Here is a 27,486-nt window from a genome sequence, read left to right as displayed (position 1 = left end):
GGAAGCTTTGATTGTTGCCCAGGCAACGCGGATTTTTTGGTGCGAGGCAACATCACGTCGTCCAAAATCCAACCCAAGCCAGAGGTGACGACAAGTCGATTAGCCTGCATTAAGACGATTCTGTGCTTTTTAGACCTAGCGTGCTTCTGGATTTAATCATTCTTGTGAAATAATTTCAACAGAACTGCTTTTCACTGGCATGGAATCCTCGCAGAGTCCCTTTCAGGGACAAACGTCGCTCTTCCAGGTCTACCTTCGTTTGCGCCCACCGATCGGTCAGAATGCTGACTTACAGAATCAAAAATCCGACTACTTAATAGTTGAACCACCAGAGGAAGCCGGTAGCAGCGATGACACTGACGGAGCAAGATTATGGTCAAAATATATTACGGTCCAGCCCCCGAATGATTCGAGAAAACGGGCCGTTGAGAAGTTCGCATTTACGAAAGTCTTTGAGGAGCGAGCGTCTCAATTGGAAGTATTTGAGGAGACTGGAATGGTTCCATTAATAAAAGGAGTTTTAGTCGAAGGTCGAGACGGGCTAGTTGCGACGCTGGGAGTCACTGGGAGCGGGAAGGTCTGAGGCTTCATATTGGCCGACCGAGAGAGTGTGCATATAGAGACTGACAAACTGCCATTTGCTCTAGTCCCATACGATTCTCGGTTCGAAGTCGCAGCGTGGAATAACCCAAATGTCTCTCGATGTCCTTTTTAAGTCCCTTGCTCCCGCCATCCAGAGCTCGGATAATGCGATGCTCATGCAGTCCTTAGCAGCTTCAGATCCTTCCGAAGCCCAACTTTATTCCGCAAGATCGTTTATTGAGAGTGTTTATGGAGATCCATGTGCGGATCGCGGACGCGGATCCAGAGCCCAAACGCCCAATGTTTCATCCAGAGCTCAGACGCCATTGGTATGCAGTCCATCTCAGTTCCTACCCCCAAACCCGTCCAAGAAACAGAGTCCCAGCCTTGGGCTTTATTCTTCAGTTCCCAGGCCGATTATTGGATATTCCGATACCCAAAGAGGCTGTTATGCTTCCACAATTCGGCTTCTGAATTCAACAGATTCTGATGGCGGCCATGTGCCTATATGGCCGGCGCCCAAGAAGCTCACTCTCCCTTCCCAATTGCCCTTCTGGAGAACTCATAGAATTAAAAGAAGTGAAACTAAATCTCAGTCTGCCGTTAAGGAAACCCCGGTTACAGCAACGTTCCCTCGCCGTCATATGGCTCCTAGACCCAGCGCGTTCCCGCAGACTCCTGATGTCAGTGACTTTGTACTATCTATACCCGAACACGATGAATATGCCGTATTGGTGTCGATGTATGAAGTATATAACGACCGAATTTTCGACTTACTTTCTCCAAGTAACGGATCCTCCAACCGCTCAGCGAACAACAACCAAAAGGATAGCCGTCGCCCGCTAATGTTCAAACCAACCGAAGGTTCAATGGACAGAAAAGTTGTTGCCGGTCTACGAAAGGTCGTCTGTAGCACTTGCGAAGAAGCACTGACAGTTTTAGAGACCGGGTTAACTGAGCGAAAAGTCACCGGGACTGGAAGTAACAGTGTTAGTTCGAGAAGTCACGGCTTCTTTTGCGTTGAAGTCAAGAAGAAGATCCGAGATCAAAGGTTGGGATATGAATCATGGGTTGGGAATACGCTGACCATTGTTGATCTTGCTGGTATGTCGTACCGCAAATTGATGGTGGATTGTACTAAATTTGCGAAATAGGCTCTGAGCGCGCTAGGAATGCGAAGACCGCCGGTGCGACTCTTGCAGAAGGTGGTAAAATTAACGAAAGTTTGATGTATCTCGGCCAGTGCTTGCAGATGCAGACGAACTTGCAGTCTGGTAGCAAGGTGATTGACATTCGTCGAGACGGCTTCACTGATGTATATACTAATCGTTGGCAACTAGGCACTTGTTCCTTTCAGACAGTGCAAACTTACAGAGTTGCTATTCTCGAATTCCTTCCCTTCTTCAAGTCAAACCGCACATTCATCTCACCGGATTCCTCAGAAGGCCAACATGATAGTCACAGCAGACCCACTAGGCGATTTCAATGCGACTTCACAGATCCTACGCTACTCTGCTCTGGCTAGGGAGGTTACCGTCCCCAGAATCCCGTCGGTTTCGAGCACGATTCTAGCTATTCCAGCCAAGCCTCCTCATAGTGGGAAATCAGCGTTCCTATCAGCTTCAGCGGAGGAATTGGAGCGTGCTGCCTTGGAAATTGCCAAATTGACAGATGACTACGAAGCTCTAGAAATGAGATTGGCCGAAGAAGAGATGGCTCGGGAAGAAGCTGAGATCAGATGGAAGGCAGCAGAAGAGAAATGCTTACTTCTTGATCAAGAAATTAGAGAGGAATGTTTTGCGGAGATGGAAGAGCGCATTGAGGACGAAAGAAGGAGATGGCAGCAAGCTTGGGATGAGCAGACGCGTCGTCATGAAAGCCATCTCGATAGAAAGCTGGATCTTCTTTCAAGGGGTGTGGAAAGTATGTTTTTGGGCTTTGAACGGTCTCTTTTTGCTCACACTAAATACGGCTGAAGCTGACTACATTGAATCAGTCCACGAAGACCCTGAACCCTCGACTGAAGAGCGTGTTGACGAGCTCGAACGGGAAAATGATATGCTCCGAACTCGAATTGCTGCATTAGAGCGCGAATTACTCAACCGTTCGCCCACCAAGAAAAACACCACTACGTCAAAGAAGAATACTATCCCTGGTCGCTTTGACTCACTAGATTATAGCTTTCTTAAAGCAGACAGTGACACGGAGAACAGCTCACTAACAATTTCCAAGAAATTGGGGAGACTTCGGTTAGGCGAAAATTTGCCATCGAGTCCCCTTAGTCAAAGAGAAAGAAAATAAGAACATGAACAAGAAATGAGGGTTTGCCGTTCTACTAGCTACCTGATATTAATTACGACGGCGTTTTTGGAGTTTCTCAAGCGTTGGCTGGTGCTTTTCATGATATCCCTGGAAGGTATATACAGGCTTGCTTTTGTTAACGCTCTAGGTCAATTTCTAATTGTTATTATCTTCAACGGGCTAAAGATATGATAAATAAGCCTTTTAAAATTCGCATTTCAATATAGTTAGTTACGTGTTTGGCCGAAGAGACCCCTTTGGAAACGATTCGAATAAGACCTGGGGCACAAACTTCCACACCAGGCAGTATACCTCGAGCTCCTTAAATAAACTCCATAATTCGAATTCCCAGACTGCCTCTATTTCACCGAATAACGTGCACAAATGCCTTAGGGAACGCAGAGTCCCGGCTCGTATAATCAAGTCTCAGATGATGGTTTATCAAGTTCCTTCCATATCCACATCTGAGTGATCGGACTTTCGAGCATCATCAGTGCGTCCGGGCTTCTTATCTACCACTCCGGGCTCGGATTTATTGTCCGGTACGGAAATGGTTTGAGCTGATTCTCCATCATTATCATCTCCCTCTCCATCCCCCTCCTCTTCAGCCTCTCCTTCAGCATCACCCTCTCCCTCTCCCTCGCCTTCACCTTCACCGTCACCGTCACCTTCACTGTTGCTGTCACCCTCGCCGTCACCCTCGCCGTCAGGGCCCCCATCTACATCCACATCTCCACCCGTTTCTCTACCGTCGTGGCTAATGTTCGAAGACAACTCAGACATGGGATTCGGAGACGCTAATCGCTTAACAAGCAAATTAGGAAACATGGGCAGACTTGGTTTTGAAGGGTCTGACATTTTTGAATCGTCGAGTTCACTTAATTCGCTTTCGTCTTCTCCACTATCGTGAATACTTGGAAGCGCGCTACTAGGGACAATGGCTGGCCCCGTCGCTTCTCCGGCTTCTGGAGTTTGTTGTGAAACCGGTTTTGAGACTTCTTCTTGAGCCTCGGCTTTGTTGGCCGTTCCTTCTGTCGCAGCCTGCTCGACAACAACAGGCTTCGAGTCTTCATCGGCTGGACGTATGGGTTTTGGGCGCGATGCGGCCGCTTTGGTGGCGATAGCATCTGCTTTTCGCTGTACTTCTCTTCTTGTAACACCTTTGGCTCTGGCTTTAGGTCCTGGTGCTTTTTCCGGGGGCTTATCTGGAGATTTATCAAGCCCTGGGGGTGGCGTGTGATTATCGTTGACGGAGTCGCCAGCTGATAGGAGATGATCGACTTTCATTCGTTCGCGGTTCTCCTCTTTGGCAATCCTTTCCAAGATACCGGGAACTGTCTTTTCATATATAAGTGCATAAACGTCTCCAACCAAGTCTTCGAATATACCGGGCTTTATCAGCCCCCCGTTGAGCTTCTTCAACTCGACAGCTTCTCTGACAAGATCTATCAGTGCTGGCTCCGCCGTTTCGGAATGTGTCCAAGAGTCTAAACGAGTGGCATTCGCAACAAATTCCTCATGGCCTAAGGGTTTGAATATCGCCTCTTCGTGACTTGCGGGGACATGGCCCAACCGGCGGAAAAGCTGCAACTGCTGGTTAAACCATGGATTATAATAGCAACAGTATCAAAATTCGGACAACATACTTTTATATAGGTAAGACATATATCTTCCCAGAGCTTTGTATAATTGACGTAGTCGTTGGGTTTTCTCCGTACACGACGAAGTAGAAGATCTAAGCCCGTCCTATCGTTGAGCTGGTCCATGATGTGTACAAAAAAATATACGTAACGAGATGTGTACACGAAGTGCCTTCCCGGTCGTTCATTTTCAGGCCTCCACACTTGGAGTGTCATTGTTTTCGTGAATATGTGCTGAGAAAGCTCGTGTTTCGCTGCCGCGGCAGCCTCAACATCCCTTGTGTCGTCGTATATAACATGGGCAGCCTATTAAAGATGAGTCCCTGCACAGAATCTAAGATGCAAGAATACTTACCCTTGCCACAATGCGATGGTGCCAGTTTGACTTGTCAGCGGTGCCGAGGTTTTTCAGGACGTTCAATATGAATGGCTTCCACCCAGCCAAATCTTCAACTGGAGAAAGTTTCCTCCCCCAAGGAGTAGCAATAAGCCTCTCACTTGCATTGCATGGCTAACTATAGTCAGATACTTGAGCTTCCAATGAGAAGATTGGTTGCGGGTACTAACATCTAAATCTCCACGCTTTACCAGTTTATGAATTATTGACGCCAGCTTAAAATGAGGTTCCAGAATTGGGTCAGATCTGGAATCTCTTTTCTTAGGCAATGCTTCGATAGCTGCATCCAAAGAATCAAGGATATCTTCCACTTCGATTGGCTTGTAGCGTTCCTTCAGAGGATCTTGGGAGGTAAACATCTTCCAAAGGCACTTGCTGAACATGTAATGGTTTCTATATGAGCTGTTAGCACCCAAATAATTGCATGATATTATCTGTAAATTCACTTACATCCAGTTCATTGGTCGATCAACCATGGCTTTTTGAAATAGATAACTAGCAAAGTACCAAGTGGAGTAGAGCTTCATATCCCTAAACGGCTTCCCTGTATACATTTGCTGGCTCTTATCACTGCTAAAATGTCTCGTAAAATCATCCAGGCTAAATGCGGCCATTGAAAAAGGCTCCCTTGAAGAAGCATAGATCCGGAAGCCAAATTGTGTATAGAGATCTGATATGGTCTTTTTTGTTTCCGCAGACGAATCTGCCGTTCTAATAGCAAGAGCTATTGCCATCGAGTACGAATGGATAGCTCTTCTCTCTAACAAAGTCAAATCCGCACGATGATGATTTAGTTTTTCGGCAGACCAAGTGATGTCTTCTTCGAGCTTCGCATCATAAACCTGTCCGAGGCGGTACCAAGTTTCCCATCGGTCAACTCCATGTTCTAGCTCGCGGCGGAAAAAGGTGGCAGCTAGATCGAGATCATCTGTGGCCGTAGGACCAAGGCGTTTTTGAGTTTTGAATTTTGTGAATGCTGCAAGTCCAAGTAGGAAGTACCATCCGTTTTCCGCCAACCTGTAGCTCTCAGTGTGGACAGGGACGACCGATACGTCACTTACTCCCTGGACTGCTCTGTACAGAATGGCCGGATTTATAGGAGACTTCAGGAACGCTGATATAATCCTCTTGTTTTGGGTGATAGCAGGATATATCCTACCAGACCAGCCTATAGACATCTGTATAGTGTCTATTGTAGACTTTAAGTCTGACTTTAAAAAGTCTTTGATGTTCATCCGCTTAGCCTGCAGCATGGCAAAATCTACCATCATTAATGCCGTAGGCCTGTCCAACTTCTCGACGGGGCAGCCGTGATCGAGGGAAATATCGAGTTCTGGGGAGAACTTGAGACCGTAATAATCGAACAGCACCTGCGCCACGTCTGACTCATAGCTATCTTCTGCATCGAGGGTTAGAAGCTCTTGCTTCATCACCTTCAAGAGAACTTTATTTGCGTATCTGCAATATGAACGTATTCCGAGCGCGTTATGGACTGAGCGCAGATAATTGATACAGTCATCAGAGGGCATATCAAACAGTTCTTTATTCTGCGCAATACCCTCTTTTATTAGAGTGTATTGTAAAGTCCACGACCTGACCAGCATGGAACGGAGTTTCTCCTTATAATGGTCGTATGCTTTCGCGGCTGCTGCGGGCCGAATCTCTGGAGGACTGGTCTGGCCAATCCGTACAGAGTCTTCGTAGAGGACGAATGAATGTAGCAGTCTTGAAAGTCGCGCGATGGCAGACATAGATGATTGAAGGTGGCTCATGTCAATGCATTCAAACGAGCTCTTAGGGTCATCTAATATCTTTCCTATCACATTAAGCATCAAATAGTCCGCGCGATTAAGCCATCTCAGCAAGGTTTCCTGGCGCTGGTTACTTGGTAACTCGAGGTATGTAGGAGCTACAAGCTCTCCAACGATGATTTCGATGCTCCTGAGTGAGCATGAAATGACTTTGGTTGGGTATTGAATGGACTCATAAGCTTTCTGGAGCCGCCGCCAAAGGAATAGCTTCAACGTTACATCACCACGATCGAGGAAGAAAGCCAAATCTTGAGCTCGTTGAATTTCTGCTGGGACGTTAAGCAAGTTCGTAACCTGATCTTCGGCGAGTTCGGGTGGGTGATGTTCGATAGCTGACGGGTCTAGAATTGGCTCAATGTTCTCGATTAGACTCACAGGATCTTCTTTTCCCGGGCCAAACACCTTCATGAAAAACTCCATAGAGCTGATTCTTGCTATTTCTTGCTCAACTGCCGAAATAGATAACTCCGGCATAGTGGCATTGTTTACCAAGGTCAGCACGGGTTCACCGAATGATGTAAAGACGCTTTTCAGATCATTGAGGCATGCTAGCACATATTCGCGATCGGCTCCAGCTGTCAAATTGAAGCTCATTATAGTTGCCCAAAGATGTCGGAAGATATTTCCGGTTTGGAAGTCGCTCTTATCACCTATCTTTACCTGGTGATTTATCAGTCTTCGCGCAAGTGACTCCCAACGACGGAGTCGGTCTCGTTGCAGTGCCTTGTAGGATTCATCAGAATCGCTATTTGGCGAACACATGGATGCAAATATATCAAGGTGAAGCTCATAGAGGCTTTGGGCCATTTCTGCCGACGGCCCATTCCCAGCTGGGGAAGTTTGGGTGAAATCGCAGGCACTGGAAAGAAAGTGTTTGTAGGTAAACTCGTCGTTTCTGACAATCAAATCCTTTATAAGGGATTTCTTTCTGTCGGACCAGTGTTGAGTCGCGTAGGCTGAGCTTGGCTGGAGGTTGGATGAAGTGGTGGTGTTTAAAGAGGATGAAAGATCGGAAGTAAAATGGCACTCAAGCCACTTGAATGCCACTTTCTGGGGGTGGAAATTTTCTGAATTAACAGATTCCACAAATTGTGATAGCCCTTCATCATCAAAATAGCTTTCTTTTTGACTAAGAGCTGGTTGAGCCTGTCGAGAGCGTTCGAGAAAAATATTCAGGCCGGATTGCTTAACTCCTGCTAGACCATCGTGCGATGTAAAAATATCATCTTTTAAATTCTGTGCCCCGGACCAATTCTCAATCGCCTCACGGAGATCCCGCATACTCACTGATTCCAGGCTAGGCTCGTGGAACGAACCACGGGGGGAGGTATGTCCATCAGTTTGGTCGATGGCATGCCTCATTTCATCAATCGTACCAAGCTCCTCAACGCCTAGTTTTGAAAGGAGTGCACCGCTAGTACTGAACATCCATTGGTCGGCATGAGCAAAATGTTCTAAGCGGTCCTCGAAGTATTTGGTTTGGTCGAAGACGATTTCATCTTGATGGGCTTGCGCTTCGGCGATGGATTCACGCGCCCTTATGCGTCGACTCTTTGCTCTTCCACCGTCTGTGGGCTCTTCGTTGCCGACCGATGTAGAGGATCTCTTCCGAGATTGAGGTCCATGGACCTTGACATTTGCGTCAGCTGCAGGTGGAGTAAGGGGTCCGTCACCGTCCTGTTCTGCACTCTTCTCGTTTGCTTGCTCGGCCTTGTCCGTATTATCCTTAGCATTTTCATCTGTGTTTTTCTCCGTGCTTTGTTCGTCGTCCAAATCCGATTCGCGTTTGGGGCTTTTAGAGCTCGGCTTCTCTGCCGTAGTTACCGGCTCTCCGTTCTCTCTATCTGGGAGTTCTATGTCGTCATCATCATCCAATCGAACCTCTGTGAAGTCGCCTATTTTATTCTGTTGAATGATCGGAAGCTCAACGAAGCAGCTATTTCTAGGAAGCTGAATCCGTAGGGTCACGGGTGACCAGATCGAATCGTCGGTCTGTGACTCCTCTGCTAATGCTCGAAGAATGGCGCTCCCAACATCTGTCCACGTATTACTCGCAGAGGTAGCGAGACGGTGGCGGGTTTTGTTTCCATCGGACTGGTGGGGCGCCGAACAGCTGCGGGTTTCTTTCGAGTGACGGGGAAGGAATGGATATAGGTCCGCCTGCTTTGCCAAAAGACGAGAAATACCCTTTCTAGGCTGCCTAAGTGGAAGTTGTGCGGAGGAAACTTTATCCTGAAGGGTTCTGAGGATTTCATGCAGGTCTCTAGCAGCAAAAACCTGCTCTAGCCCTGGTTGTCCAAGACGATCCTCTACCCCATAACCATCTCCTTCGAGCACACTTTCCAAACAAAATCTTGCAATCCGATGACTTTTTAGAGCATTTCCTACTCGGCTGCTCTTCCTCCATAACTCCATATCGGTTTCGTCCCGTTCAAGAGCTTCTGCGAAATGCTCTAGAGCTTCCTTTATTTGGTTTGATACATGAATGTCGTCTTGCTTTTCTCGTTTATCCAGCAACACTTTCAGGTGATCTAAGAGGAACTGTGCATGATTTTTGTACGATAGAAATATTGTCTGGGGTAAAGCACTGGAGGTTGTATTGATGGCGTCCGGCGCCGAGTCGCCTTCAGCTATCTCGTCAGGAAAGTAAAAGTCGTCATCATCCAAGCCTAGAATTTGATCTCTCTTGTATTCAGAAGTAGCCTCTGGGTATTTGAATATTTCGGATTCAAAGAGGGCGTTGTAGGCCTCCTGGGCTTGGTCGTAGTATTCAGGCCCCTGGGAATGGAGCTTCAGGGCATTTTGGTATAATTTGAGGGCCTCCTCTATCTGGATTTCTTTGGTATCATCAACATCCTCGATATCTTCAGCGGGCTCGACATTCAATGCAACAAATGTCGACATGATGAAAGCTCGCCAGGGTCCCGGGCAGATCAACTTCCTTGCAGCACGTCACAGCTATTGCATATGCACAGCAAAAGAGAACCAAAAAAAAGAAAAAAAAAGCCCCAAAAAAAGGCCAGCCAATGCAAGCGACACACAGCAACTGTGCAGCTATAAGATTTTCTGAGAAAGTTCAAGCAGGAATCCCAGATGTTCAAATAGACTGAGTGGTGCAGTTGGGTGATGGAGGAGCATTGGACGAGAACATGTAGAGCTTCCTAATCCAGCATAGCGCGATCTGGCACGCTGTCGTAATGCGGATGGCAGCGCCGATAAGCAGCACCAGAAGATAAACCAGGAGCTAATTCCCACTGTAACATCTGTTAGTTCTCCTTGGATGCCTGCTGGGCTCATTCGCTTGCCTACACGATTGTTCATGTCTATGAGGATTGTTCAAAGAGATTCACTTCACGCGCGTTCGCCTCCCAACACGTTCGCTCCTTAACAGCCACCTGTTCGATCCCGACCCTGTTGCATCATGATTGCGCCAGCTGTCCCAGAGTAAGATCGGAATTGGGCCATTTGTTTCCAACGAATGTCTATTGACTATTATTCTCCTTAGATTGATAGAGGATGAGGATATCTATGCCTCAATTGAGGCCCGAACAGAATCTCTTCAGAGCTTAAGGGAACTCGGGCCCCCAGATCTCGTCCATGTCGTGAAGCAGTCAAAGGCCAACGCCAACCATCAGGTTAGAAAACATGCGGCTATTTTTACTGCTTTCACACATCTTGACTTTCAATTGTCATGCTTGGTATTGTGATGGAATGCTAACCATCCCCTATGTTATAGACAGGAGTCTACCACCATGTGACGGGAATCGACGCTTCCTCCTCCGCCAGCCTGGCTGCATATGTTACCACTCTTACTTATTCTCCGCTCGATAAGCACAACAAGGTTATTTCAGGGATATACTGGTGAGATCAACAAGCCTACTTTTCAAAGGACGAATCATTGATGGCATGAAGCTGCTACAATGCCTTCTCCCACTTAGACATGCGAGTCGAGGTCAAAATTCCCGGCACCCTCGAAAGCTATTGCATTGACGAGCGCGGAGATAAACGTGTTCCGACAGAGCAGTTATGGCTCGAGACTTTCGTCTGTGGGGTTTTGAGAGCCTATGCGTATGCAGATGATGGGAATGGCGATGCTATCAAGAAGATCGTCGCTGTTCGGAGATTCAATCCCGTAACCAATACGGAAATGGAACATAAATTCCTTGATGCAGCGGAAAAGCTATTCTTTAATGGTCTGGGATTCCCTACCTGGGAGGATTGGCGTTACGGGGGCTAACAGGAACCCTAGGAAGACAACTTAGTTCCGATCCAGAGACTCAGGTTCCCAACACAGTGAGCAACCACCTGGCGTCCGGTCTGCTAAAATACATCCATACCACCGGGCGTTATGCATCGGGTATTAACTTGTTCGAAAAACTTCGAACAAAAGACGTTGAGGTATCGTCGTTACTTGCCCGAGTCCTGATATCGGCAAGCGAAGAGGTCCAAGCAGTAAGGCTACTGCATGATGCACTGCAAGATGTTCCTATGGACTACGCTCTTTTGGATTGTCAAGCAGTCTTTTGCCAGAGCAAAGGCGAATATGAAATGGCGCTCGAATGTGCTAAACGGAGTGTCACAGCTGCTCCAAGCGAGTTTAGCTCCTGGATACGATTGGCGGAAGTATACGTGCACTTGGAACAGTGGGATTTGGCCTTATTGACACTGAATTCATGTCCTATGTTCACGTATCAAGATAAAGATTCCCCAAGACTTCCACAACCGTCTCGGATCATCCTTCCCATCCTCCCCGAAAGCATGTTAGATGAGCTTGACGAGGGGCAGCCGAAACCCGGAGATCCCGTTGATATGGTCAACCCGATTTTAAAAAAACTTCACGCCGCTACCTATCAAGGCACATTTTTGAAAGCATACAGCCTACTCACGAAGATTGCAGCAGCTATCGGCTGGGACCAGCTTTTGAGGATCCGAAGTGAAGTATTTGTCATGGAAGAAGAATACAGAGTCGAGCGCCAGGCGAGTTCAGCGCGCCCCGTCACAAGCAACAACGCTAGTACGGTAGCGCTTCACGAGGCTTCTAGCGCAGCTTCAGACGTAAACGGAAACGGAGTCCACGACTCAGATGACGTGGAAGAAAATGGCGATCGAAACAGCACCCATGGTGAAACACCAAAGGAAAACGGCGACCTGGATCAGCCTGAAAGCCATTCCATTGAATCAAGAATCGAAAAGCCCGAGCAAAGTATGGCATCAGAGGTTGTAAAGTCGGGCGGTGAAGATGTAAGATGAGTTTCTCTCCTCTTATATTTTGTATATCTGCTTACCGTTAACGCATAGCACGAGTCTCCGAACGCTTATACGCATTTTAACAACAAACGATTATGCGAGCGTTGGCTTGACAATTTATTTATGGTTTTATACGAGGATTTGCGCGTCTACACCATTTGGCGCAGTGAAACGGCGCAATCTCGTGCACAGTCGATAGAATATAAGAAATCTGCAACCGAATGGGAAATCCTTGGAGAACTGGCAGAGCGACTGCATCATTTCAATGAGGCTATAGAGGCGTACCAGCATTGTTTGCAAATTCGCTTCTCACCCAAAGCGATGAAGGGCATTCTCAAAATGTATGAGCGGCAAAACGACACGAGGGGTATGCTTAACGCACTGATTAGGCTTATTGCCTGGCAATATCGTTGGTATTCGGAGGTATGTTGCTTGAAGATATGGGAATTGTCGATTGTCTCGTTTCATAGTGCTGATGGTATCTGCTATATCTAGTTCTCTCCCGAGCTCCTGTTTACGATCCGCAGGTTGATTGAGGAAGAAGGAGCGGTTAAAGTTCGCAGCATAGTCCAGGCAACAAATTTACCCCAACCTGTGTTAGACCTTACCCACCATTATTGCCAACTCTGCGCTACATTTAGAAGCACTGGTAGCGATGGCTAGGCTGAAAGAGAGGTTTGACTATAAAGATCATGGCTTTCTTTGTGGATACATAGTATTAGTTAATATTCCTTGCCGAAACTTCCAGCGCATGGAGCAGATATGCCGAAGAAATTTAATAGTTCTTAACTCATAAAACCTATTCTCGTCCCGTCCGCCATTAGGGATCCTGCCTGTTATCAGACTCGGGTGCTGCAATCTCTGAGAACTTTGCTTCTAATGCAAACATATTTTCATTGGCTAAGACAATTTTGTTTTTCTTCATATCTTTTGAAGTGGGGCGACATCATTTTGTGTTGCAGGCTGAACTTCTCTAAAAATCCCAGAGATTCATGACAGAGAAATCACCATTCGCCTATTGAGTTCCGTCCATATTCGAGAAGCAGTTCTAATACAAAGCCATACTAATGATATACGAATACACGGACCAGAGTAACTGTCCCTTTTCTATACCCGGTGAATTCATTCTTCCTCATCGTCAAGTTCCACCTGCGCAGTGGGCTTGGCAGCAACATCAGCAGCCCCTTTCTCAGTAGCGTGGCGCACATCTCTCTTGATTAGAGGTGTATCGTCGTCTTCCTCTTCCTCTTCGTCACCTCCCTCTTGTTTGCCTTGGCCATTTGCTTCAAGTGGCGCTCCGCCTTCCACTTCTTCCTCTTCTTCCTCTTCCTCTGGCAGTTCTGCTTCCTCCTCTTCTTCCGCTGGAAGCTCTAATTCTTCCTCTTCCTCTCCTTCTGCCTCTAACTCTTCCTCTACTTCCTCCTCCTCTTCTTTCTCTCTAGGGGCAGGGCCTGTTTTGCGTCTCTTGTGTCGCGCTATTGGGAGAAAGACTCATCAGCCACAAGCTCCCAAATTATGCAACACTGATGAATGAACGGAAACTTGGGAGGGGCAATATGAGAATATACACTATTTTCGCAACGCAGTGATGAGCAAGGATAGGATGAATTCGATCAACTTACGCTCAGCTTCTTCTTCTTCTTCTTCAGGCTCAACCTGCTCTTCCTCTTCCTCTTCTACTTCGGATCCGCCTTCTGCTTCAAACTCTGATTCTTCAAATCTATTTGAAGTGATAAGGTCAGAAAATACTGGAGTGCTTATTTGATGCAGAGCAGTAGCTGACATTCAAAGGCAAAAACAGGTACAAAGATATATGTCAAGCGTGCATTGGGGCTATCAAAACATAAACATGTTCCATCTTCATCAGGAGCTAATTCAGTGCTTTCATCTGATGAATGAGGCTATAGACATATCCTAAAAGGATGCACACAATGGACGCACGCAAAACAGCGGAGAGTAGGTCTCCCTGGTGTCCCAAAGGGAAGAAACGCTAGGGTAAAGGGCAGCTCAGCAACTGAGATAGGGATTGGACATACTCTTCTTCCTCTTCGCTCACGTCGCTCGGCAGAGCCTGCAGCTCCTCTTCCTCCTCAGCTTCCTGTCTTCTCTTCCGGGTAGACATAGCTAGTTGCGAGATGTGCGAAACCCGGAGTTGTGGAGAGAATGCGCTGCTTAATAATGCGCCTAGGCGCGAAATAATCGTGATGCTATGTGATGGTGGATAAAAAGGACGGTTTTTGATGAAGAAAGGAGGCCAATTGATGGGGAGATGGCTTGGAGGAGCGAGATATGGAGGTGCGAGGAAGGGAGAGAAGCGAGGGAGAAGCAGGTGAGGTCTGGGGGGCGGACAAGTGAGCGGCTGGCGTGAGGGGGGAAGTGTGGGCGAGCTTGATAGCAACAGGCTCAACGGGGGTACGTCAGGGGGTTCCAGCCACGGCGGTCTTACAAAGATACGGTAAGGTTGCCAGCTGGCTGGCTGGCGTGTACGGCGTATGTACTGTACTGTATAGTACGCACGTACCCGTCGGTTTGAATGTGCGTGTCATAAGCCTGTACCAAGGTTGGCTAGTACAAGGGTACCTCCACGTCGATGCAGCTCACATCTTTGGATCCTGGTTCTCCGGACCCAAGCTTCTTTTGACCTCTCAACGGCTCGTGAGATCACCTTAATGCGTACCGAATTTCCATCATCGTTATACCCTCGTCATTCTACCTCCAGGATACCACCAGCGGTGTTTGTAGTCTTGGAAAGGTCCTATCGCACCGACCTCGGGAGTAGGTGGCTAGCGCGGTCCATATACGGTAACTAACGATACGCTTAACTGTACGAATGATCGTTTACGCCAAGTTCCCACACCTCTGTAATATTACAGCCGCAGACGACAACAATGCAGGGGAAGATCACAGGTAGGAAAGCTGTGTCCAACCCTGAACCTTGTCAGAAGCGAGCAAACATTTGGTTCTCTCTGAATACCTTCAAGAGCGCGCTGATGGCCCGAGCGAGGATTCGTGTTCAACCGATTCGGCCATGACAAGATTTCGCTCGATGCGAATCACCCACCACTTGATTACGTGATCATCATTTCCAACCATTTAGCACCGTCACGTGAGCACGTGTCGCGATTTGCAGTGACAGGGATGTTTGCTTTGTTTGTTTTTATGGAGTGCAACCCCGGAAACGACGGGCAAGTAGCGGGAGAGGGAGAGGGAGAAGCGGAACCACTCTCGTCGACAAGGCACTGGAGGCAGAAATATATATCTAATACTTTAGTAATCCTGCTTTTGGTTTGAGTACGGGCTCATTGGTGTTCCCGTCACCGAGCAGGCATGGCCGACAACTCATGCGCAAACCCTCTCCTCCTAAGATGGATCAAAGAATGGCTGGATGAGGCTCGAGAACGAAGCTCAAAGGGGTTCACTGTGTTAGTCTCCCATGATCTGGAGATTATAATCACGGCTAACTCGCTTTGCAGCTATAAGAAGGCCTATGATTCTATGAAGGCATGCCCGCTAACCTTCAACCACCCTTTAGAAGCGCAGCAGTTGAATGGCCTTGGGCCGAAACTATGCGAGCGCCTAACAGTCAAGCTACAAGATTACTGCCGGGATAATGGGCTTCCTATGCCCGAGGTTCCACATACCGGTGTGTCCTATCTATCTCGGCCTTGCCGCCTTTTTCCCTTTCATCCCGAGCACTAAATGCGGCGTCACTAGTAGAGAAGGCGAAGGGCAAGAGAAAGACTCCTGAGGTCGGTGGATGCCCAGAAGTTCTACCAACGAAGCGGGCAAGGAAGCCCAGGACTTATATCCCTACACTCCGCTCTGGTCCCTACGCGTTATTGCTGGCGCTCGCGACTCTCGAAGAGAAGTCATCCATCGGCGCGACAAAGGCGCAGCTAATAGAAGCGGCTCAGCCGCACTGCGACACATCTTTCACCGCTCCGTCCGATCCGACAAAGTTTTATACCGCGTGGAATTCTATGAAAACTCTCGTGACAAAGGACCTTGTTTACGAGCACGGTCGGCCATTGAAAAGATATCTTCTAACGGACCAAGGCAGGGAAACTGCAAGATTAATTCAGAATACTCAGAAATCAGAAAATATCGGCCCAGGGCCTAGTAATTCCGTCGCCAGTAGCCGCCGATTCGGCCAGGAAATCGTCAACGCAACTCAAGACTCGCTCCGAGAACCACAGCATGGAATGCCCATGTATTCATCGAAATCTCGTGAAAACGCGCCGTATTCCCAGCGCTCAAACATAATTGACCTGGATAATTTTAATGATATCCCAGACGTATCTAGTGCTGGACAATACAAGCGGACTACGGCTGGTGCCGGGCTGAGCGGTTCCAATAGACCGCAACATATACCATCCTTTACTTCTACTTCGCCAATTCCCCTTTCGTCGCAAAATTTTACCGTTGAGCTGGTCCTTGATGTTCGAGAAATTCGTACCCCCAGGGACAGAGATTACATTTCCAATGAGCTGATTAGAAGAGGCGTGGAACCTATTGTCCGCTCCCTGGAATTGGGAGACGCCTTGTGGGTCGCCAAGTTCAAAGATCCAAACTTCTTAGCACAATATGGCGAAGAAGGCGACGAGATCATGCTAGACTGGATTGTCGAGAGAAAGCGCCTCGATGACCTTGTTAGCAGTATCAGGGATGGCCGATTTCACGAGCAGAAGTTTCGCTTGCGTCGATCAGGGGTCAAGAACGTGATATACCTAGTCGAGGAATTTGTCGTGGGTGACCCTTCAAACGCGAGCGCGGCCAGTGTCCATGAAGCAGTCACATCAGCCATAGCTTCGACGCAGGTTGTGAATGGATATTTCGTCAAAAAGACACGTAACCTAGACGACACGATCAGATACCTTGCGCGAATGACGTCGCTGCTGAGAAAAATATTCAGCGATCCATGTGACACCAGCAATTCTTCAGGCTTTACACATTCTTCCATTTCCCTCATTCCGACGCATGGTATAACTACAGCCTCATCTTATCTCGAAACGCTTGGCCGCCTACGCGCAAAGGAAGATGAAGCTGGACGTGTCAGCGTAGGTGGAAACACGTCGACGATATATGGCCTTACCTTTCCAACCTTTTCCGCTCTCTCTTCTAAATCCGATATGTTGACTCTCCGTGACCTATTTCTCAAAATGCTTATGTGCACCCGCGGTGTGACCGGCGAGAAAGCGTTGGAGATTCAACGGCGGTGGCCAACTCCACGGCAGTTTGTTGAAGCGTTTGAGGCTGTGGATACCGGCGATGCGGAAGGTAAGAAGAGAGTGGAGGAAATGCTATTTTCAAAGATGGGAAACCTGGTTGGGAGGAAGAAAGTGGGAAAGGCTTTGAGTAAGAGGATCTCGGAGGTTTGGGCGCGACAGAAGTAACCAGGTTATTTAGCTACGGCTTCAAGGTTCCAAGCATACATGGGCGTTAGGTGCATGTGATGAGACGCTTGTTATGCATACAGATATCCTATCCGGGGTTAGCTGTCTTCATTCTAGATTATGATCCATTATTGTATACGCTTGATATAAATCATTTTGCGGTCATTGGTTCCAGGGATAGATGGTTGAAGAATTGTGGCATTAAATGATATCAACAATAAATATCACTCTGGCTAATCCATTACAATTGATAATCAACTGATCCTAATTAGGAGATATCTCCAAAAAATGAATGAGAAGCAGAAATTCCGAAAACAGTTACAATCATTTGTGTGCAGAATCATAAGGCTTAATAAATAAAAGTCTAACATTGGAGCAGTCGTAGGTCAGGTATTGTGCTACCAAAAAAGTTACTCCTGGAAGATCAATTGGTAAAGATTTCCAAATGACCCTCATATCAAATTCTCTCGTCGCCCCGGCGCTTTAATATTTTGATGGCCCAGCCTTTAATACTCCTCCACTCTAATCTCAACGCCAGACTGCTCATCACAACTGACAAGCTGCTCAAAGCCATCGCCAGAGCCGCCCACACGGGATCCAGCCGCCAGTGGGTATTCACGATCCGTCCGTGCGAATCAGTTTTATGCCCGCTAACGATAGGATAAAAGACGCCCGCCGCAACGGGGATAAGGCAGACATTGTACACCGCAGCCCATAAGAAGTTCCATTTCACGCGTCGAAAGACCCGTCGACTGAGGGTGCAGAGCTCGAGGATGGTCCGCAGGTCGGAATTAAGGAGGATGAAGCCGGCGGAGCTGACGGCGACGTCGGAACCAGAGGCCATCGCGATACTGACGTCTGCAGCTGCAAGGGCTGGAGAGTCGTTTGTGCCATCGCCGACGAAGCCGACGATGGGTTTCTTATTGGGGGATTTGCCAGTATGCGTGGATAGTTCGTTGTTTTTGATCTTGCGAATGTATTCTGCCTTTTGGGTAGGTAGAACGTTTGACATGACGTTTGTGCTTGGGATGCCAATGGTGGAAGCCACAGCATGAGCGGTGACAGTGTTATCGCCGGTGCACATGTAAATGTCGATGTTGTTGGCTCGGAGTTGGCGAATTACGTCGACGGCTTCAGCGCGAATAGGGTCAGCAGTGGCGAAGACGATGGCAGGGACGAACTTTCCAGGGCCAGAGACTCTGCGGATAGAGAGGATGGCAGTGGAGCGTCCTGCCGATTGGTACTTGGATAGAAGATTGTCCAGGTAGTAAGTATCGCTGTCTGCCGCCATGAGTGAGCTCAGGAGACGCTGGTTCCCGATAGCAGCCTCGTATTCCACGGGAGTGTCTTCGGCTTCCTTTGCAGGTACTGTGAACGTTCCCTTCATTCCTTGACCGCCAATTTCAGTGATCGAAGACGAAGTAACTGAAACTGAAGACCGATCATTGCAAAAGTCGGCAATCGCTCTGGCTATCGGGTGAGTGCTACTCTCCTCCAGTGCTTTGGCTGCGGCCCACGCAACTTGCTCCAATTCCCCGTTGTCAATAAGTACCTCATGATCGGAGACCTTTAGAGTGCCTCCTTCGGTCAAAGTACCGGTCTTGTCAAATACAATAGCATCGAGACGGCTGGCCTCCTGGAAAGCTTCACCACCACCTCGAACCAAAATGCCACTTTTCGCAGCTAACCCACCGCCGACAAACAGGGCGGTAGGGGCAGCCAAGGCCAAACCGCAGGGACAAGCAACGACGAATACAGCAATCGCGAATTGGAGGGACCAGAATGTCCATCCTCCCTGAGAACTATCGAGATATTCTGGGGGAAGAGCACCAGATTCACCCAGGCCAACCCAGATGACGAAAGTGAGAATCGCGATAAGGGTAATAATAGGGACGAAGTAGCCCGTCATGACGTCCGCCACTCTCTCGACGGGTGCTCTCTTTGCTTGTCCTTCGCGAACCACCGCCACGATCTGATCTAGCATCGATGCGCTGCCCAGATCAGTAATTCGGATCGACACAGGTTGCCCGACATTCACAGAGCCGGAGTAGACCTTGTCACCGGCGACCTTGCGTACAGGCATGGATTCTCCAGTCAATGAGCTTTCGTCAAACTTGTATGTATCAGTCCCGGTAACTACGCCATCCGCAGGTGGAGAGGCTCCGTGTGGAACGCTGACAATATCGTTAATCTCAAGAAGGTCGACAGGCACGCGTTGGATGCTTGACTTGGGGCCCTCTTGCTCAGCAGATGGGGACTCCACAACGAGCAGTGCTTCAGACGGGCGCAATTTGCCCAGCATCGAAACGGCATCCCCGGTCTTTGCCTTGCTGTATCCCTCTAGAGCTCTGCCTGCCAGGATGAACAAGGTCAAGAAGACCACCGTATCGAAATAGCTGGATGTGTGTCCTGCCTCGTGCTTGTCGCTTTTTGCATTGATAATCAGGACTGCCACAGAAGCAAAATATGCCACTGACGTTCCAGCGGAGATCAGCATGTTCATGCTCCCGAAGCGGTAGAACCTTCGAAGGAAAGGAACACGGCTGCCAGGCCTCCATAGGGCACGGATCTCCTTCAAAGCACGGGCATGGAAGACATCGGTGCCGTATACCATCACAGGGGTAGTCATGATAAGGAGGGCCCATTCCAAGCGCGATGCGGATCCTGCCCACATCGGCTCTTCGAGGTATTGTCGAACTGAGTTTGACTTGGGGACGACGGCCATCCAGACAATGCCGATGAGGAAAGTAGGTATCGCGACGATGAATGTAAACAGGAGACGAAGCAGGAGACGACGCTGCTCTTGCTTCTGCATCGCGCGAGAACGGTCTTCTATCGACGGCGGATGGTAAACGCTCGCTTTGAAGGCATTATTGGACGCGTCAATGGCACTGAGGATGTTTCGAATGGTCATTTTGGGTGGATCAGGAGTGTAGGTAATCGTGACGATGGGTTTCTGAGTAGTTATTTGCTCTTCAACTTGGATTTTACCGGCTTCGAGGTTCCCCAAAGCCTCCATGACTGTCCCAGGACAATGGTGGCAGAACATCCCATCTACTTTAATTCCAATGGTTCGAGCTTTGGGACCACTCTCTGCATCTTCAATGCGATCAATCGGCTTGCAGTCGATCACAGTGGCATCATAGCCGAGATCGTCGATCGCATCGAGGATCTGTTTAAGATTCCCTTCGCCCTCGAACTCAATCCTTCCTGAGTGGCTGAGGAGGTCGACAACCGCATCTGCCACAAAGGACAGGCCCTTGACGTCACGAGTGATCGAACCGACACAAGAGCCACATGTCATTCCAGATATGCTGAGGTTCGCGACGTAGAGATCCCGAGGTCGCGAGTTGAGAACCACCACTTCTTCAGCGCTTGCGTCATAGCCGAGATCCTCGATCCGCTCCGTGATCTTGTCGATATTCTCCCTTGGCCCACGGAAGGTAAGCGCGGCGCTATGGGTAACGAGGTTGACAACGATTGATTTGACAAAATCAAGTTCTTGGATGTGCTCCGTTATGGTATTGGAGCAGGATGCGCAGGTCATCCCGCTAATGCTGATCTGAGCAGTATACTCATCTTCGCCCTTACTTTCGACAGGCTCATGAGGAACGGGTGAAGGGTGCTTCCCACTCGACAGCGAAGATGACTCTATGCTTAAGATTGAACCCTGGGACATTAAAATCTGGTGAGCACGTATTTTCTTTTTTGTTTTTTTTATTTATTTATTTATTTATTTTTTTTAGAGCCAATTAGAGGCTCCGAATCAAGTTGGATTTCTTACCTTTGGGGTTTGGGTGTTCTCCTGTTGTGTATCCTTGTCTGGTATGGCGTACTTCTCTTGTTCTCGTTGACAAGCATCACAGTTGGCTATGTGCCTCCTATTTCTCTCCCTTGTGCGGGTATCCATTGTGGACACTGAAAGACGGGACGACGGGCGGAGCCAGGAGCCTGTATTCCAGGAAGAGGTGTCGATGTCGATATCGTTTATGGGGATGCCAAATTCATTTTGCGTTGTTGCGTGGAAGACCTCGAAGGCGGCGTCGGTGAGGGCATCCACAAGCTCTGATGCCAGGAGCTTGGGGGAGTGCGAGATGCGGACTTCATGCTTGAGGATTGAAATATCGACCTGCGCAATGTGTGGTAAATGGCTGACGACCTCTTTTGCATATGTCACACAAGATGCGCAGTGGATATTATTGACCAGGAGAATAGTTGTGAGCAATCTCTGTCGGCTGTAGGAGGGCGAAGGGGCCGAAGGGCGAGTGAAATGTGGAGGAGGTGATATCGCAGCGGTTCTCTCCGCCATGGTTCTCGTAAACCCCTTTGTGCACGGAGCTTGTTAGATTGGTGATCCGAGTGCCCGGATCGCCAGCAAGTCAGGGGGCGCGCGCGCGATTGCAGAATCCGGCGGTGGTCAAGGGGCGAAAGCACGGATGAGACAAGGTGATGGTGCAGCGGATGCTTCTTTTTCCGCCCGATGGAGACGGCTGAGTAGGTATGGATGGAGATGGGATCAAAAAAAAAGAAACAAAGAAGTCTGCAGTATGTACAAGGATATACTACTCAAACAGCGGTTGTATATCAATATATATAAATATATATATATATACGTTGTACAGAGTACGTCGTGCTACCAGCCACATGCACGAGGTAATGAATGTATGATGCAGGACGTAGGACAGAAAATACCAACGAAGAGCTTGGATAACTCCTCGTCCCCAGCGTGGGCAGACACGATATTTAAGCTGATCTTGATCTGATCATAGCGTCTGAAAAGGAGCAAAAAGGAAAAAAAAAAAAAAAGGCGATAGGGGTGGCAAGTTGCGAGAGTTGTGCGGATTTGCGGTCAAATTGCGCTACGTTGACGCACAAATGCCGCAGGGCTCTATGGCACAAACCCAAAAGCTCGCGAGCCCATGGCAGCAGAGCCTATCGAGAAGGAAAAAAGAAAGAAAAAGAAACAAGATGGGGTTTATAATCCGGTTCCAGAATCACAAATGCCCCGACGGTTGTGGCTTGTTCACTGGACGGGGAGACGGGACGGGAGTGCCATGTGGGCGGCTATCCCCAGAGCCAGAGAGAGTGACGTCCAAAAGCGCATGCCACGGAGGCGGCCGCTGTGACGGCCAATAAAGCATAAAGCAGAGTAACCAACTCCATCTTGTCAACCAAACACAGGAGCTGTCGCCTGTCTGCTCCTTCAGTCTGTGTGTTGCTCCAGCTAACACTCACCCGGGGTGATGGACCGCTTGGTGTAGCAGCGTCTCTGCGTTGGTCAAACCCTAGTTAACTACTCCGTACCCCTCGAGATTTGAAATCAAAAAGCAGCGAAGCCAAGTCGATCTCCGCGAAAATGGCTCGTACAGCTGACCAGCCAGCTGATGAATTATCCGGGCTAGATTTCTTTTTTTCATATATATTCTTTTTTTTATAAAAATAAAAAATAAAAAATAAAATAAAATAAAATAAAATAAAATAATAATTATTAGGCGGAGTACTGTAAAAGAAGGTTTGGCAGCCATGCGGTTCGAACCCGGCGACTAACCCCGCAACCCGATCGGGCCTAGCGCGAGAGCCCGCAGATTTTCGCCTTTCGACTTGACTTCCATTCACGCACGCTGACCGTTGCACCACCGCCGCCAGCCAGTCAGCCCGCCCGGCGCCCGACGAGAGCCCGACAACCACCGCCGCCATCCTCGCCTATCGATAATATAGCTCGATACATTCCATAGTTACATCGTGTGATAGCTCTCTGTTTATGCGCCAGTGGCCGTTTTATTCCTACTGTTCTATCATTCAAGGGGAGCGGAGCTGAATGGGAGGCCTTGTCCTTTCAACACTCCATTGTCAGTAAAAACCCCCCCTGTCCCTGTGTTCTAATGGCAACGCTTTTTTTTTTTCTCTTCCCCTCCCTTCCCTTCACTTTGATACGTTCACAGTCATCCTCCCAAGCTAATACGTCGTGCCCGCCAGATACCAGGTGCTGTTCTTGATTACCATCCCCCCCCCCCCCCCACCACCATGGCCAGCGTACGGCCAACCCGTCTTCCACCCCCCTCCAGGGCCGGCGTCCGACCCGTCGAGCGCCTCGCCAGTCTGAAAAATCCAACCCCAACTCCTATCCGACGCCCGCAGACCAAGCCCACCACCTATCCAAAGACCACCACCTGCCCGAACCCCGGCTGTCCAGCTCCGAACATCGTCGAGGATGACGGCCAGAAGGTGTGCTCCGGCTGCGGTACCGTCATCAGCGAAGCAAATATAGTTTCCGAAATCACTTTCGGAGAGTCCTCGTCCGGTGCCGCCGTGGTCCAGGGTACATTCATAGGGGCGGACCAGAGTCATGGCCGCAGTACAGGCCCTGGATTCCAGCGTGGTGGAGGAGTAGAGTCTCGAGAGATCACAGAGCAAAATGGTATGTCGCTTCCATCCATCCATCCTTCCCAACCTAACGCTAGGCCACAGGAAATCGATACATCGCACAGCTGTCTCGAGCTTTAAACATCCCCGAAAGTGCTTCCAAGGCGGCAGGACAGGTGTTCAAGCTCGCAGTTGGCCTAAACTTCATCCAGGGCCGACGAACCAAGACCGTGGCCGCGATCTGTCTGTATGTGGCATGCAGGCGGCAGGACGGAAACACTATTATGCTGATTGATTTCGCCGACGTTTTGATGGTATGCCGTTCACTTTATTTTGAACTTGACGTCCGGAATTTTCGTATAAATGCTAAAAAGCTGAACTCAGATCAATGTCTTCAAACTCGGCCGAACCTACAAGGCCCTCCTTGACGAATTGCGTCTGGGTGGAAATATCTTCATCATGAACCCCATAGATCCCGAAAGCCTGATTTATCGATTCGCAAAGCAACTTGAATTCGGCTCTTCGATGATGCAGGTCGCGAGCGAGGCCGTTCGCATCGTTCAGAGAATGAATCGCGACTGGATGATAACAGGGCGACGGCCCGCCGGTATCTGCGGAGCTGCTTTAATTCTCGCCGCGCGCATGAACAACTTTCGACGCACCGTCCGCGAAGTCGTCTACGTCGTCAAGGTCACCGAGTTGACCATCCACCAGCGTTTGAATGAATTCAAGGCTACCGAAAGTGGAGACCTTACAGTAGATCAATTCCGCTCCGTGGACTTGGAAACCTCTCACGATCCACCGTCCTTCAGCCACTCAAAGGACCCTCGAAGGCTCAACAACAAGGGAAAGAAGCGAAAGGCACCAGAAACTGCTGCCGAAATCGAAGATGGGGAGGAGCCGGATCAGTCACCACCGGCTTCAAAACGGCCTCGTCGCGTTGATGCCGATGGCTTCGCCGTTCCCGATATTCCTATCGACCCGGCGATCTTAGGGCTGGAAATGCAAGATCCTCTCTCATCTACAGACGGCAACGCCACTGCGGAGAGCAACTCTGGCGTCGCTGGAGTAGTAGAGAAGTCCACCAATCAGCGCAAAGGCAGCAAAAGGGCACGACTCCCCGAACCCACTGAAGCTGAACTGGCCTCGGAATCCGCTCTTGAAGACGAGATGACCGCCCTCCTTTCTTCTGGTTCTTCGTTAGTTGCGAGTGCAGAGGCACCCCGGACTGCCTCTGCCTCCTCCTCTAAAGGACAAATCGTTCCCGACAAGCGACCCAATAAACCAGTTCCTGATAGCGAAGAAATCGACCCCACCGAGTTCGACTCGGACCCGGAGGTTCGATATTGCCTGCTTTCACCGGCAGAAGTAGAGATCAAAGAACGCATCTGGGTGCATGAAAATAAAGACTATCTCCGTGCACAGCAGGCCAAGGCCCTCAAACGTGCTTTGACGGCTGCAGACCCGTCGGCTTCAGGCGCTGGCCACAAACCGCGAAAACGCCGAAAGGGTCGCATGGGCGATGTCACGTATCTGACCGGGGAAGGCGGCGATGGTGACAGAGCGTCATCACGCGCGTCCACCCCGGCAGAGGCAACCAGGCTGATGCTCGAGAGAAGAGGGTTCAGCAAGAAGATCAACTATTCGTTGCTGGAAAAGATGTACGAAGACGACGACATCGAAGTGAAGCGCCGAGACAGCGAGGCCGAGAGTGCTCGAAGTCGGAGCCGCAGCCAGAGCGTCGCTCGAAGCGTGCGGAGTTCCAGCGTTGCGTCGGACCGTGGGTTCGGTGGCTTGGGCAGCATCAGGCCTTCGGCGCGAAGGAGGATGCTTAAGGGTAAACACGCTGCCGGCGTCGCCGCGAGAGCGAGTGCTACTCCCGAGCCGAGCAGGAGACCAGTGCCCACGCTGTCGGCGACGAGGATCACACCTGCTCCTCCCAGCCAGACAGAACCAGAACCAGAACCGGAGCCTGAGCCTGAGCCCGCGCAGCCAGCGAATCCTAACGAGGAGATTCTGGGCTACATTCCCGAAGCGGAACCCAGGGCGCATCCCGTGCCGGGCGATGAGGATGATTATGATGAGGATGAGGATGAGGATGAAGACGAGGATGACGATGACGATCGCATCGAAGCTGCATTTGCAGGCAACTATTACGATGAGGGAAGTGATGGAGGATATGATGACGACTATTAGGAGATCGCATGTGAGATACGGATTACTCGTGTTTGTTTTTTTGGGGCATGCCGGTGATTTCCGTGGATTCGAAGCTCATCGCCTGTTTTCACATTTGACATTTATCATATGTGGTGCTGTATTTGAATGCGAGTTTAGCGAAATATGTGGATTCTTGATTCTTCGATGGTGTATTTCCATAATTATGTACGGAGTACTAAATTTTTAAATAAAGCATCATTAATATCCCTTCAAGGATAGGCTTTTTTTTTTTTTTTGTTGGCTGTTTCGTTTGTTTTGTGAATTCACCATGCCAACCAGTCGCAGACATCAACTATGTAGTTAGTTAACTAACTAAACCCAAGGGGGGGCCACCCAAATGCTAAATCGTAACAATCACCGGTTCCCTTCTCTCTTCATCAAGCAGGCCTCCCACGATCGAAGCATTCACAAAACTCGTCCTTCTCACATTCTCACATCGCCATCCCATCCTCACCCACACCTTCAACAACTCACCCAGCATCTTTATCAGTCCCCAAACTCGATTCCCCCGCCCCATCACCACCCCTTCATACACCCTCTGCAACCCGTCAAACACCCCAACTTCCACCCCGTACCCCTCATGCACATGCCCAAACACATGCAATCCAGGCCTGCACCTCAGCCGCCACAGCTCGCGCAGTAAACTCTCGCACCCATACCCCAAATCAAGGTGGCCCCGCGGCGGCGCATGCGTGACCAAAACATCCGTCTCCTCGGGAATACTTTCAAGCCAGAAGTCACCGCGGCGCGGGTACTGAAACGCCCAGTTCCCGTGACTGGGAGAAAAGGGGCTCCCGTAGACCGAGATCTCGCGCTTGTTTTCTCCGAAGAATGTGAGCTTGACGCTGGAGCTTTGGAGGTAGATCACATCTCCCCAGACGAGCTTGCGCGGGAGCTGGACCGGGTCGTGCTCCTTGAGCGTGTATGTGGCGGGGTCTAGGGAGATGTCGTGGTTGCCGGCGATGACGATTTTGTACTTGTGCGGTAGCCGATTGAGCCAGGAGATCGCCTCTTGGAGTTCTGCGCGGGAGCCCGATTGTGTGAGGTCTCCGGCGTGGATTAATATGTCGCCATCTGGAATGTGCGGTTGACAGTTGTGCGTGTCTGATATACACACGACGGTTACCGGGGAATTGAAGCTTCCCGTTGTAGTCGTAGAAGCGGTATTGCCTTTTGGAATAGGGCGCAGGTTGTATATCAGCTGTGCGATGTAGGTGATCGGGTTTGAGGCGAAATGCTGCCATCGAGTGGGTCTTCGTGGCCGGTGGAGAAGAGCTTCAAGCCCTGATGGCCCTGTGCTAAACATTTTTTTAATTCGGCTCAAAAACGGCAAAATAGGTACCTATCTAGCGCCTCTCCCAGCCAGCTATGACATTTGCACTTCCCCGTTACGATTTCGGAAGCGCATCGGCGAGCATCGTCAAACAGATGCTAGATCATCGCCATAAGCCGCATGGAAACCGTTTCCAGGCAACCATTATTTGGCAGCGAAACGCCGGGTCTTTTCAACGGATTCAATCCATGATGAAACCCGT

At 49.3% G+C, this 27,486-nt stretch overlaps 10 protein-coding genes across 10 annotated transcripts; 5 read left to right on the top strand and 5 right to left on the bottom strand.

The window, feature by feature from the left end:
* Nucleotides 1-95: 95 nt before the first annotated feature.
* CIMG_11124 (kinesin family protein) lies at nt 96-2,924 on the top strand. Its single transcript, XM_012358246.1, has 6 exons — nt 96-577; nt 648-911; nt 1,191-1,686; nt 1,737-1,864; nt 1,923-2,505; nt 2,579-2,924. The coding sequence occupies exons 1-6, from the start codon at nt 200-202 to the stop codon at nt 2,881-2,883; spliced, it is 2,154 nt and encodes a 717-aa protein (XP_012213669.1). The 5' UTR covers nt 96-199; the 3' UTR covers nt 2,884-2,924.
* A 400-nt stretch (nt 2,925-3,324) lies between these two features.
* On the bottom strand, nt 3,325-9,815 carry CIMG_03454 (transcriptional corepressor for histone genes (Hir3); the record flags this gene model as incomplete). Its single annotated transcript, XM_001244012.2, has 5 exons — nt 5,371-9,815; nt 5,091-5,313; nt 4,879-5,034; nt 4,530-4,829; nt 3,325-4,467 (listed from the first exon to the last, which is right to left on the bottom strand). Exons 1-5 carry the CDS (start codon nt 9,633-9,635, stop codon nt 3,325-3,327), a joined length of 6,087 nt encoding a protein of 2,028 aa, XP_001244013.1. The 5' UTR covers nt 9,636-9,815.
* A 158-nt stretch (nt 9,816-9,973) lies between these two features.
* On the top strand, nt 9,974-12,774 carry CIMG_03453 (clathrin-coated vesicle protein). Its single transcript, XM_001244011.2, has 7 exons — nt 9,974-10,175; nt 10,237-10,366; nt 10,468-10,592; nt 10,644-10,924; nt 10,981-11,972; nt 12,030-12,401; nt 12,474-12,774. The coding sequence occupies exons 1-7, from the start codon at nt 10,153-10,155 to the stop codon at nt 12,639-12,641; spliced, it is 2,091 nt and encodes a 696-aa protein (XP_001244012.1). The 5' UTR covers nt 9,974-10,152; the 3' UTR covers nt 12,642-12,774.
* A 191-nt stretch (nt 12,775-12,965) lies between these two features.
* Nucleotides 12,966-14,336, bottom strand: CIMG_03452 (uncharacterized protein). Its single transcript, XM_001244010.2, has 3 exons — nt 14,015-14,336; nt 13,601-13,698; nt 12,966-13,453 (listed from the first exon to the last, which is right to left on the bottom strand). The coding sequence occupies exons 1-3, from the start codon at nt 14,098-14,100 to the stop codon at nt 13,101-13,103; spliced, it is 537 nt and encodes a 178-aa protein (XP_001244011.1). The 5' UTR covers nt 14,101-14,336; the 3' UTR covers nt 12,966-13,100.
* CIMG_11123 (uncharacterized protein) lies at nt 14,248-14,889 on the top strand (the record flags this gene model as incomplete). The annotated part of the gene is made up of 4 exons (XM_012358245.1): nt 14,248-14,307; nt 14,374-14,468; nt 14,575-14,753; nt 14,852-14,889. The coding sequence occupies 4 exons, from the start codon at nt 14,248-14,250 to the stop codon at nt 14,887-14,889; spliced, it is 372 nt and encodes a 123-aa protein (XP_012213668.1).
* A 416-nt stretch (nt 14,890-15,305) lies between these two features.
* CIMG_03451 (crossover junction endonuclease mus81) lies at nt 15,306-17,516 on the top strand (the record flags this gene model as incomplete). Its single annotated transcript, XM_001244009.2, has 2 exons — nt 15,306-15,621; nt 15,696-17,516. The coding sequence occupies 2 exons, from the start codon at nt 15,306-15,308 to the stop codon at nt 17,369-17,371; spliced, it is 1,992 nt and encodes a 663-aa protein (XP_001244010.2). The 3' UTR covers nt 17,372-17,516.
* A 37-nt stretch (nt 17,517-17,553) lies between these two features.
* CIMG_03450 (heavy metal translocating P-type ATPase) lies at nt 17,554-21,994 on the bottom strand. The gene is made up of 2 exons (XM_001244008.2): nt 21,156-21,994; nt 17,554-21,056 (listed from the first exon to the last, which is right to left on the bottom strand). Exons 1-2 carry the CDS (start codon nt 21,678-21,680, stop codon nt 17,829-17,831), a joined length of 3,753 nt encoding a protein of 1,250 aa, XP_001244009.2. The 5' UTR covers nt 21,681-21,994; the 3' UTR covers nt 17,554-17,828.
* A 441-nt stretch (nt 21,995-22,435) lies between these two features.
* CIMG_03449 (uncharacterized protein) lies at nt 22,436-23,068 on the bottom strand (the record flags this gene model as incomplete). The annotated part of the gene is made up of 3 exons (XM_001244007.2): nt 22,436-22,579; nt 22,676-22,769; nt 22,920-23,068. The coding sequence occupies 3 exons, from the start codon at nt 23,066-23,068 to the stop codon at nt 22,436-22,438; spliced, it is 387 nt and encodes a 128-aa protein (XP_001244008.2).
* Nucleotides 23,069-23,395: 327 nt separating this feature from the next.
* CIMG_03448 (transcription factor TFIIIB complex subunit brf1) lies at nt 23,396-25,930 on the top strand (the record flags this gene model as incomplete). The annotated part of the gene is made up of 3 exons (XM_001244006.1): nt 23,396-23,789; nt 23,840-24,048; nt 24,119-25,930. 3 exons carry the CDS (start codon nt 23,396-23,398, stop codon nt 25,928-25,930), a joined length of 2,415 nt encoding a protein of 804 aa, XP_001244007.1.
* A 148-nt stretch (nt 25,931-26,078) lies between these two features.
* Nucleotides 26,079-27,469, bottom strand: CIMG_03447 (phosphoesterase). The gene has a single exon (XM_001244005.2). The coding sequence runs from the start codon at nt 27,255-27,257 to the stop codon at nt 26,292-26,294; it is 966 nt and encodes a 321-aa protein (XP_001244006.1). The 5' UTR covers nt 27,258-27,469; the 3' UTR covers nt 26,079-26,291.
* Nucleotides 27,470-27,486: the final 17 nt, after the last annotated feature.

Source organism: Coccidioides immitis (assembly GCF_000149335.2).
Source record: "Coccidioides immitis RS genomic scaffold supercont3.6, whole genome shotgun sequence".
Classification (NCBI taxonomy): domain Eukaryota; kingdom Fungi; phylum Ascomycota; class Eurotiomycetes; order Onygenales; family Onygenaceae; genus Coccidioides; species Coccidioides immitis.
This window is presented reverse-complemented; position numbering and strand designations above follow the sequence as displayed.